General features: G+C 41.1%; 1 protein-coding gene across 1 annotated transcript; it reads right to left on the bottom strand.

Moving 5' to 3' along the window:
• Positions 1-3,361: 3,361 nt before the first annotated feature.
• On the bottom strand, positions 3,362-9,391 carry rasl11b (RAS-like, family 11, member B). The gene is made up of 4 exons (XM_041202525.1): positions 9,100-9,391; positions 8,635-8,691; positions 8,407-8,483; positions 3,362-5,050 (listed from the first exon to the last, which is right to left on the bottom strand). The coding sequence occupies exons 1-4, from the start codon at positions 9,212-9,214 to the stop codon at positions 4,583-4,585; spliced, it is 717 nt and encodes a 238-aa protein (XP_041058459.1). The 5' UTR covers positions 9,215-9,391; the 3' UTR covers positions 3,362-4,582.
• Between the last annotated feature and the right edge of the window lie 3,157 nt (positions 9,392-12,548).

Raw genomic sequence — 12,548 nt, 5'->3', positions numbered from 1 at the left:
CCGCAGGTACCATCCATGTCCTCATCAGTTAGCACGATGGCATGGTCATCAAAGTGAGTGAGGGGTCTAATGTGGGCTCTCCACCCCCGGTCTGGTGCCTCTCCCTGCTGTTGTCAGCCAGCTTCTCCTGTATGAAAACAGATGGAGTGTGAGCAGGGCACGTGGCACAGCGTGGAATGATAGTGTGGTGAGTGGACCCCTGGATGGGATGAGGACGTGCGCTCCAGAAAACATGAGCCTGATAGAGATGTGAGGGTGTGTGAGACTTATTGATGTTGTCCCTTGAGATGTGAGATCCCTGTGGATGTGTGATGGGTTTCTGAGTGTGAGTTGAGAGTGATGAGAAGATTGACTTATCCTGGTGGAATGGATGAGATCATTCATCCTCTTTCCACACTGGGTGGCTGTCCGATTTTGCAAGGCATTGGCACTGACCACTGCTGCCAGCGCCTCCCATCCTGATTTGGTGGCCTCGCTTGCTGGTCTTCTTCCAGAGGGGGGTGGGCAGTAGAGGAGATCGTGGCAGGTGTCCACTGCATCCAGTAGATGCTCAAGAGAAGCTTCACTAAATTTGGGGGCAGCATATCCCTTTAGCAGCCATCAGTTTCCAGCAGCTTCCTATCCCTTAGAGTGCTAGCTCTGCAGGGGCAGCTTTTAAATACTGCACTCGGTTTACTGCAGGCCAGAGATGATGGCAGGGTGGACGAATCAGAGGCTGCCCCGCCAGGGAACCGGCACGTTTCCTGGGAATTAATTATTAATGAGGCAGGGCACACCAGGAATGGGATGTAACGGCATGAAAAGCCACCATCGTGGCCGGCAGTTAAAATGTTCTTTTTCTGGTCGCTACCGCACTTAGTCCAAATCTGAGATGATTCCACCCAATATCTTTCAGAATTTTTTTTACATTCCAGAGAGGAAGATGCACCGATGTATATCGCAAGACAGCTTAATCAGAATAAGTATTCCAAGTATTAAAATTGAAATGATAGGAATTGTACACCTGAATCTGCAGTGATTGACAAAAACTACTAAATAAAACAGCCAAATCTACTAGGTTTTTTCATGAATGATATATTTAGATGTAAATGAATAATTGTTTTGGAAATTTAAGTAAACTGGAGCGACTTACTAAGTCAATATAATTAGTAATAGTTGTCCTAGAAAATGCAATCACTCAGGTAACGTGAATTATAAGAATAGAAATAACACTTGTGATGGTTTAACTGTCCTTTGGAATGTAACAAAAATTGAACAGTAATAAAACTTAATTCTCTATTGTTTTTTTTTGTCATTTTGTGAAGATGAAGAATGTGTTAACAATAAGAAAACCAAGCTCGTAGCATGGCAAAAAAACTCATAAGATGCCCCATAAGGGCAAAGTGGAGGGTAGCAGAAAGAGGGGTCGACCTTCGATAACCAAGGTAACAGAGTAGTTGTAGACAAGCTACAGCAGCTGTGTGAGGATGGCGCAAGACAGACTAACTTTGATAAGTTCAGATGGAATGTAATGCTCTAAGCCCTGTGAGTTTTCTTGAAGTGTTGGCAAGATGAGAATCAAATAAGTTTTTTGAGTAACATCTCAACAAACTTCAACTCAAAGGATACTTGTACCAGACGTGGTTAGATTTCATACCACTAAGCAGATTTTAGTGCACTGAATGGTTGAAAGTGGACTAAAAGGTTGGATTTGTTTGAGGGCATGCATGTTGTGTGTGTTTTTTAATAAAAATGTTTAAACCAGCTCAGCCCTTTAACGTATGCCTTTCAAAGCAGTAAAATCTGCTGCGGTCAAGTAGAAGTGAACATATTAGCTTATATGTATTAAACACAGACTTCCTCAACAATTAAATTAATCCATCAAATAACTAAGCCACTCAGACCATGAAAGTCTCGGGTTTGATCCGTACCGCTGTAGCAGGAAAAACTGTTACGAGTTGCCTTCATACTTCCAGCTGGAGAGGGAGGGGGAATGAAGACAAGGGTCCCCACTCAACTAGCAAACACTGGTGGAAGTCCATGTGTGTGAATGATCACCTGCAATGCCCTCCAGGGTCAAATGGCCTGGCTAACAATTACTATTGAGACTTACACAATAATGACCATAGGCAAAAGCAATTAGCACATATAAAACCATACATATGCCATCAGAGAAATGGGGAGACTGAAGGTGGGAAAAGTAAAATTTATAAACTGTGACTGAAAAGGCTGCATTATGGGAGGACAGGCATAAAAACAAGTGAACAATTGAGAGTCCACTGCTCCTCCTCCTCCCAAAAAAGGTGAGCATTGAGAACTACACAATATTAAAAGTTTCTATTTAATAAAAATACATCACAATGAATTGTATGTTTTTGTCACAGACATGGGAAACAGCGTACTGAAAGGGAGAGGGAAGGAAGGAAACTAAATAGCCACGTTTGATTTAGTGTAGATTTTTTCACACCACACAGCATCTTTGAATACTGCACAGTGCCCTCAAAGTCTGCAGTTCAGCTTTCAAACTGGATGGTTTTATTACCCACGTTAGAAAAATGTGTTGGATTGGGACCCCACGATCTACATGGGAGAGTATTTAAAAAGGATTCCAAGCCATAATTACTTTCCAGGTATTATAAATTAAACATATTCTTGATTCCCCAAATTAGATTAAATGAAGTCCAGAAATTTTCAGATGCTTTTGTAAATACTGTTTTGTACCTTTTAAAAAAGATTTAATAATTCTATGTATGTCTGATTTTAAATTATCAATAGCAGGAATAAGTTATACTATGTAGACGAATCTTTCAGATTACTGTTGTAGTCACTGATTGAGAGTTAGTCTACAAATGATAAATATAATCTGATGCAATCAACTTCCATTTGATGACAAGAAATTTTACTGCACTAAATGGCTAATAGTGGAACACATTAAAGGGTTAGATTTAAAATGCTTTGAGTTCATTATTTATCACTTCCAAAACACTTCAGTGTTTTGTCAATAAAGTGGGATGTATCTTCCTTGGATAAAAATGTATAATATTGCATAGTTAAGTACATGGCAATATGTTTCAGCATAGACGAATGATTGAGAACCCTAGACTAACCCAAACCCCAACAGAATATGTGACTCTGTGCAAAAAGGACACAACCATGGAGTTAGTAGAAAATTGCAATCATTAGATCAGATATGGTGCAAGTGCTTTGTCACCAAAGTATGTTTGGAACCTAGTAGGCATTGCAAGGACTAATGTAAAGTGGCAAAGCAAACTGCAATTCAGTAAATGGACATCGAGTGACATTAAACACATGCCTGGGCTTGATAAGGACAAGTTGTACTTCTGTGAAAGTAAATAATCAAGTCTTTCATAAAACAACATGCTTGGTTCAAATGTTTATTTGCCAAAATATTGGAAAATGCATTGTACTCTGGAGAGGAGTCATTGCTGTAAACAGATTAAAGCAAAAGCACAAGTGGCTTTCATAAAGTGCATTTAGAAGCTGGCTTCCATCCTCTTTGCACTTAGCATGAGGAAAGCTTTCCCACTTAACGAAGAGGTCAGATGTCAATGCTCAGTTTAGAATATCTATTCGGACAGTATATGCCTGGTTTTATTTAACAAGCTTCAATTGAATTCCTGTAGTCTTATATCATGGAGTGGAGGTGGGGAGAATTCAACTGCAGGCCATTATGCTATATTTTCTTTACACAATCAAGATTGCTGGGTGGGAAGGGGGAATGTGAAGGTCAGAAGATCTTAAATAGTTTCAGATGAGGGCATGGAGGTCCGGTTTTACTCCCACTAGCTAGAATGGAATGCAAATGGAGCAGTATGGCCTGTGTAATAGTTGTGTTTATTTGAACAGAAAGCTAGCTCATTGAAAAGCTGCAAATACCAAGGCTATATCCAGCATATTGAAATACTTGCACAGCAGTTTGATCAGTAATGCAGTACAGGTAGCCAGGTGCTGATTCTATGCTCCTCATTGCTTCCAGTGTGGAGCAACTTAAGAAATGTAAGATCAGGTATGCACCTGTGATTTCCTGCCATGCACTCTCCACTGGAAGAATCGGATCATCCTTACATTCCAGCAGGTGAAACAATGAATGTCATTTTACTAAAAAATATGTACTGAACAGTTAGACTGATAAATACAATCCTTCTGGATTGAACTAATAGGAAAGTTTCCACAAACAAAACAAAATGCTGTTTTAACATATTCAGCTTTGTCCCAATCAGTTATCCATCACCACTGCACATTTTCAAAATCATTTGTACAAAAGCTGTATTAACAAACAAACCCTACAAGGCCCTGATCAAGGAGCTCAGACAGGGATTTCTGGCAGTTGAGGTCTGCTCCCACCATAGCCTTGAACAGCAAGTGTCCATGAAGTATTTATTCTTAAAATCACTGGCTGGGCAATGAGCAAAAGTCCAGATGACTGAATACATGTGTTGGCTACACTAGACATGTCATACAGCTTCTGAGTGCAGCATTGACTTTCCAGATCTTCTCATGCTCACTTTTCCCAGTCTTAAAAGTCAACGATGAAACATCTCATTGTTTTTATTTTAGAATACCAATATCTTCAGCTGCCACCTCAGACAGATGTTGCAGTCCGTACTTTGGCAGAAAGAGCTTGCTTGAACCGCCTCCTCAAATCTAGCATGTTTGGTGATTTTGGCCTAGGTATAATGGATGTTTTTCTCTTTTCAGCATTGCTGCTCATTTGTTGTTTACTAATCTCTTTGCAAAGCACATGAAAAGCATTGTACACATCATTGTAGTTTTCACTGGCAGACACCTCATAGAAGGTGCATCCTAATATGTTTGCTAACTGGAGGCCATGGTGAGGTTCCACTTGTTTAGCATGAAGGAGGTCAGCCTTGTTTCCTACAATTATGACAGGAACTCTATTCTCTGGATGCATACGGCAGACATGTTGGTGGAGCTGACTGATGAGTTCATAGCTTTTGTAGTCTGTGATTGAATAAACCAATACAATTGCATCAGCCCACTGTATGGATCTGTTAAGTAGGTCATTGCAGCTCAGACTTGGTCCACTTATCTAGAAACAGAAATAACTATTACAGACATTTACCTTGATTAGATAATGTTTGTATCTAAAATCCGCAAGTGAAGAGAGAAAATAGGATTGTTAATATTGTAAGCAAAATCTAATATGAATGAAAATGTCATTGGTTTCTATCTAGTTTAAATATTGTCATCAAAAGTTTATTTTGCAGACAAGGACAAAGCTCAAATACAAAACAGTTATCCTAGTTTGTGCTGTGCTGTATTTCTAGATCAGTTGGTTTTGTCTGAGCTACATAATGGCTTTACTATGGCAGGGCTATGTTTATTCAGCTGTATGGCTGAGAATAGCACAAAAAGTGTCATACTTCAGCAAAGTAGCAACAGGCAATACAACTGTCGAACCAACCTGTTTTCCAATCCAAGTATCAAGCACTTCAGTCATTTTCACTGCTTATAATCCAAATATAGATTAGTGTAGGAAGTTATGAATTCAGCCAACTTGGCTTGAATCTAATATTCCGTTTGATCAGTTGAGCAGCCTCAAATCCAGGCTACCTGTGTAAATAATGTTCTTGCCTTAAGCAAACTAAATGGGCAGACATAAGGTTTAAAATAAATCTGAGTGGCAAACAGCTAAAAGCATGTAATGTTGCAGCAGACCCATACTTTGCTCTCTCCTATTAGTTAAAATTCCATCTGTGTATGTCATCTAAACTGCATTCCAAATATGAAGGACCTCCACAGCCCAATATCACCATACAGGCAAGTGAGTTTTCCAGGCTTGAGGAGTGGTGGTGGTGGTGGTGGTGACAAGGAGTGTGTGTGTGTGTGTGTGTGTGTATGTATGTGTTGGGGTTGGCGGGGGGGGGGGGGGGGGGGGGCTGGATAACCTGGGACAGGTCTCAGTTGGAGAACAAGGAATAACAGCTGGATTGCACAAAGTGCTGGGATTATAGCAAAGAGCAAGGCTGGAGCAGTTCTTCAGATTCAATGGTCCTGGAAGGTAAGAGTGAGACTAAAGCATTTTTCTTCATTAGTGGAGTGCAGTGGGAGTGTGAGTAAGAGGAAAAACTCCCCATCAGGAAAGAGTTGAAATAGGTACATAAACAGCCTATGATACAATTATAGAGGAGCATTGGGAAGAAATACAGGGAACTATCACGACAGCCAAAAACTGGGTGAATGTCGTTAGCAAATTAGAGGTTTATGGAAATATAAAAACGCAATTTTATCAATATATAAATGAAAGTGCCTTAAATATGCTGAATTCTAATTTATTTATTTGAACAAATAAACACATTTGGTAACATACCCCATCCAAAAGTGAATGTATGCTAGGATTTATGTGGAACTCCAGATCAGGTTTTTTTGTGTTTAGTTGAGGAGGATTGTTTGAATCCTGCCCCTATACTTGGAGGGACATTTGTGACAGGATCTTTCTTCTGAATGCAGTGCGTCTTTCAGTTTGAGTGAGTAGTTTCCGAATTGAGTACTTTTATTCTGGTGAGCCTTCATACCAGAACCATTGTTACAGAAACATAAGTTTCAGAGCATTAAAAGAATGCACTTTAGTTGGTTTTTTTTGCTGCTAACAAAAAGATTTCAATTTTGGAATGAAGTTGGTGAAGGTGGGGGGAGGGGTTGTTTGGAAAGGGCCAGTATGTGAAATGCTAATTATGCTAGATCAGAAAAGCTGAAACTCAGGCAACTGGGGAAGCAGCCTCATTCCTCTATGCAACACCCAACTGTTCATAAATCATTGGCTAAATGCTACATATTTGCACCAAAGAAATTCTAGGCTTTTCTGAGGAGCATATAATTCTACATACAGCATATATACTCAAGTAATCACCTTATTTGAAGTACTGTCAAGCAGTTCAAAATGTCAGTGCTGGAATTCCTGTTCTGGATTTAACTGTAGTAAGATGAAACACATTGACTTGACATGTGTCCAACATCTTACCACAGAATGCAGATTAATGGACCGTGAAACTGTAGAACTTCTCAGTTTGGACAATGGCAGTGTTACAGTGCTTCAGGAATGTGGCTACATCTGCTAAAGCACACCAACTGGTTCAGCAACAAGGGATTTTCTGCCTTCTGAAATGTCTGCTCAAAGCAGCACTATTTACTAAGTAAAGAAAGGAATAATACAGCAGCCGTTCTGTGCAACAGCTGTTAAGTGCCCCCACCACCAATCTTAGAATGGGAATGGCCATTAAAATGAATAGACCCTTGCAGTACAATGAACCTTGAGCACCGTTTTAGGGTCTAGATTTTGAGGTCCACATATTAACCCTTGTTATTTTGCTGCAGCAACAAAAAGTTTAATCAAAAGCAAAATACTGCAGATGTTGGAATTCTGAAATAGCAAAAAGTGCTGGAACTACTCAGCAGGTCTAGCAGCATCGGTGAAGAGGAATAATTAACATTTCAGGTCAGGGACTTTTCTTCTGAACAAAGGCTATTAGTTTAATGTTGGGATAACAAGAAAGCAATGCCTCAAACCCCATAGGCTACTCTCCCTATGGTAATAGGCTGCATCCCTTTTTTGGTGACCAGTTTGTACTTAGATACCCATTTTGGATCAAGTTATTGGCATGATTGTCTAGGCAACCTGCTGAAATCAATCTCTACTACATATAGTTCCCTCCTGCTCCAACACTCTGATAACCTTTTCCTATCATCCCCTGACTCCTTGCTCTGCTTTGTCCCATAGGCAGCCTTCGATACCTTCCCCAAGTGATAATTCATAAAGAAGCCTCAGAATCAAGTGTCAGTATCGCCTGGAATCATAACTGCCAAATCAAACAGCATTTTAAACAGGGTGTCACTGGAATCTTATTATTCCTCTATCCTGGGGTACCAATACTCCCAGTACCCAACTCCTGGCTTGGCTGAAATCAGCTAACTCAGCACAGACTGAGGATCATATTCAGGACAGTCTTGCTCTGCTTTGCTTACTTCAGCCACCAATTGGATAAATTAATGGGTTACCAAGATGTTTGCTGCATGTAGGTTAGCAGGCAAGTAGTGGGTGGCACCTAATCCAATAGCCACTAAAAATCTAAGTTTTTAATGCCCTTGGGCTCTTGTTTTTTGTTTAAATCAAAATTTGTAAATAATGTAACAAAAGATTGTAAGAAATTAATCCCAATAAAAACACACCCTCAAATCAGCTGAAAGAATGTTCAATTTGAATATTGAACAACCCACTGTCCCAACATCATCCCCTCAAAGCTTTTGGATTCAGGTGAACTGTCCCAAGTATTCCATTATAATCTTACAAGGAGAACATTTGTTTGTGTCAGGACTCTCCTGCCCATGAGGTTTCTACTTTGTGAAGCATAATTGAGTGTGAAAGAAAAGTCGTGAAGAAAATCTCACCTGGACACCTGGTGTGTCTTGAACTTGTAGTGCAAGTTGTTCTCTATCTACTTGAACTTGTCTGGAGTATAAAGTACCTGAAGATATTAAGATTAGCTGTTTAGAAAAAAAAACTCCAAAATTTTATTGATTTGTCCCAATTTAATGTAGACAAAAGAACAAAGCTGTTCAACGCCGAGAAAATAAGGTTTCAAATGTTCTCAAAAGGATGGGGAACATAACGCTTACCTGCATTTCTTTCATAGTCTCCAATAAATCTCCTGGTTAAAAATCGCACTACCAAAGCTGAGAGAGAAAAAGAAACAAACGGGAATATGAAGCTGTTCGTCTGCCCAGGACAAAGACCCCAGCCCGACATTTCACAGGAAGGGGGGCACACTCAAAAGCTGCAGCTGTCAATAGTGTTTCTCGAGATGAGCTATCCCCCAGAGCAAAACAAAACTTGGACTTTATTCCCATTTGTCAGAAACCCTTTTCGCCGTGTGGGGGACAGAAACTTTCTTGTAGACAAAACAAGCGCTTCTCCCTGAACAAACTTCAAAGATTGGTAAACTAGCCGGCTACCCCGACAAGCGCTGGGAGCAGCAAATCTGTCTGCATGTCCCCTGCCGGGGTCAGAGAGTCACAATCCACCAGCTCCGAGCACATTGTGGCGCTCTCAGCGCCACTCATTCTGCAGCCCCGTTTTCTTACCGGTTTTACCCACGGCGCTGCCGCCGATCACCGCGATCTTGATGACCCGGTTGTTGGGGGCATATTCCGCAGGTCCGTACTCCTGGATCGTCGACATGTTCTGAATCAGGCGCATGTCAAACAGCAGCGGTGGCCGTGCAACAAGACAAGAAGAAGCGAAGCCCCGCAGGAGGGCTGGAAGGTGCTGCAGCCGAGCCGAGTGGGCCGGGACTGTCTGACTACGCCTACGCTTACACTCACTCAGCTCCCCTCTCACTGTAGACGCGCTGCCGCTCAGCCCCTTTTATAGCAAACCTTTCCGCGCGCTCTGATTGGTCACTGGCGACTCTGCTGATTGGATACTTGGAGCAAGAACTTCATTTTACCTGAGATTCTTTTCAGAAACTCTGGAACTCTTGTGCAGCCAGAGTCCGCACAGTGATTGCAACTGGGCAGAATGCAGAAGTGGACAGAGCCTACAGCTGGACAGAGTGTGTAGCTGGACAGTCTGCAGCTGGAGAGTGTCTGTGGCTGGACAGTCTGCAACTGGACTCAATCTGCAGCTGGACACAGTCTGCAGCTGGGCAGAATGTGTAACTAGGCAGTCTGTGGCTGGACGATCTGCAGCTGGGCAGAATGTGTAGCTGGACAGTCTGCAACTGGACACAATCTGCAGCTGGGCAGAATGTGTAATTGGACAGAGTCTGCAACTGAACATTGCGTTCACTCACCTGTAGACAGTGTCAGCTAGCCTTAACAACAACCTGTACGCGCAACCGTCACTGATTATTACTACACTTGCTTCAATTATGTGCATAAACCTTGACGCAGCCAACCATAGCCTTGTGTTCGCTCAGATTGAAAGATTCAACACCGACAATGAAACCTAAACATATGAATGAACGGGTATATTGTGCACTGGAAGCCTCGCTGTTTTTCTGTCGTGTTTCCAACACCATTGGAGATACGTTTCTATTGTTCACCTTCCCCTCTGTATCTGGTATAAAAGTTGGGATCTGTGCAAAGAAACCCTTAGTAATTTAACAAAATTCCCACTTTTTGTTTGTTTAGATCTATCTGTTAAGACGTAATTTAAAACCGTAAACATCCCACAGAAACGTTATCGTTCATAAATCACTAAGCCTCTCAGAAATGGGTAGCCATTTTCTAATAAACAATCTGAAGAGAATGTGCCACATCAGTAATCGGTGAAGAATGTAATTATTGGTACAGTTACATAATGTTAGCTCTGATCAGAACAGCATTTATAGTATCCAATTAGGAGAAACTTAAAAATTGCCAACGAAGAAATAACATACAAGTAGCAAAAGTGTTTGCCTCCACAATTCTATCAGGGGTTCTATTCCCTCTTTGCATATGGAACATGATGTCTTCTATTAATTTGCAGCTGTAACTCATTGCACTATTCTCAATTTAATTTAAAGATTAGTGGAAAAAACCCACAAACTTTCTATATTTTTAAAAACAGATTTTCATTTAAGTGGTATCCACCAATCCCGGGATTGAAACTCCTGTTTCACCAATATCGGCATCAAGTAGGTCAGCTCATGTGACAGATGTAATCTCCATCAACGGTACTTTGCTTCAATAATATTCCTAATGTCCAATGCCAAACTAGTATTCCCAATGCACTCACGTGAATGTTTCTAATTCACTTACCAGGCGTCCTGTATCCAGTCTGATTTGTTTTTTTTTTACGGTGTGTGTAATTCAAATTAACTGCAATGTTTTTGGGCATTTTATTTTGCACTTTATGAGTTCTGAGGTTCTCGTACTGCTGTATTTTACAACCAGTACCATACTATGACTCTTTTTCTGCTTGGCACCAGTCGGTACTATCTCAATTTATGGGTCCCCATTGACAATGTCTTAACAATCACGCATACATGATATTTCATGAACTAATTCTACTCTCTAGTGTCAGCAGGGACTCAGTTGGTAGCCTATTACCTCTGCAGCAGAAGGTTGTGGGTTGTAGTCCTACTTTGAAGACTTTAGCACATAATCTGGGTTGATACTCACTCCAGTGAGTCACTGAGAGAGTGCTCCACAGCAGAAGGTGCTTTTTGGATGGGAGGTTAACTTAAGGTCCCACTTGTTCTCTCAGGTGGATTTCGAAGAAGAGTGGGGGAGTTCTCCCCAGTGCGCTGGCCAATAGCCATTCCTCATCAACTTCACTAAAAAAGCAGATTGATGTTTGTGGGAGCTCACCATGTGCAAATTGGGCTGTTATGTATCCTACATTTCAACAGTGACTACACTTCAAAACAAAGTGCTTCTTTGGTTGTAAAGCACTTTGGATTATCCTGAGGTCACGAAAGGTGCTATATAAATGCAAGTCTTTCTTTTCTTGTTTTTTCCTTACATTTCTGCACTCATGGCCAGAATCTCACATCTTCGTGATAGCAATGGATTCCTGATTACTGTTGTCCTGTAGTTTTGCATTAACTAGTCTCAACCTCAATCTGTTACCACACCATGGTTCAGGATGCTGCTGTTTGTGGAGTCTCCTCCTCCTCCTGGTAGTTGTCTGTTTATCCACCAGATTCTTGTCTGAATATGATATGGATACAGGCCTTTGCTCTATACATTGGTTATAGGTTGATTAGCTCTGTTTGTAGCCTGCTGGTTTTGATGTTTGACATGCAGGTAGCCATGTGCTGTGGCTTCACTAGTTTGGTACTTAGGGTTTCCAACTGCCCAGGGTTCTTCTGGAGTCTCCAGGAATTAAAGATTAATCTCATGGACACTGCTGTGAGCACCCCAAGAGAAAAATCATAGGCACATTAAAAATAGTGTCTTGAGTATTGCTGAAAGAAGAGACATGCTGTTGAAACTTTTCATCTTGCACTCATCAGGACAGGCACAAGAATGCCAAATTTCAAAGGGAGCAACAATTTATACTGCATGAGAAAAGGGTGCTGATTGATTGGCAAGTTGACTCTGATTGGTCGAGGCATTGCCATGGAGAATTCACCGGAGACTATCATCTCTCACGTTTTTGTTTAATTCAAAAAAGGTGCAATGTCTAGACACGTTCTTTTTGCCTACGGAGGACAGATCCCTGCTTATATATGTAGCTTTTAGTAAGCATTAGTGAGCCACATTGCAAGCTCAACTGTCTTCTTTGTGCCTTCTTTAAACAATTTTGGATATTAATTATAAAATTATTAGAGCTGGGAAAAACAAGCCTTTTCAACTGAGCAGACAGTTGGAGCTGGGAGGTCACATGATGAAATCTCCAGGAATACATCCAACCAGAGTTGGCAAACATGTCTCATTCTAAGGTATGCATGATCCTGCTTCAGAAACATTCCTCCACACTCAAATTTAGTTTCCTGGCTTGACAGTGATGGAAGAGTGAGGGATATGCCAGGCTTGTGCTGATAAACAATCCTGCTACGCCTGCTGATGGCTCACAATGCCTGATAGGTACTTAATTTTGGGCT

This window comes from Carcharodon carcharias, chromosome 1 (genome assembly GCF_017639515.1).
Source record: "Carcharodon carcharias isolate sCarCar2 chromosome 1, sCarCar2.pri, whole genome shotgun sequence".
NCBI classification, from domain to species: Eukaryota; Metazoa; Chordata; class Chondrichthyes; order Lamniformes; family Lamnidae; genus Carcharodon; species Carcharodon carcharias.
Note: the sequence above shows the minus strand (reverse complement) of the source record. Positions and strands in the feature narration are given on the sequence as shown.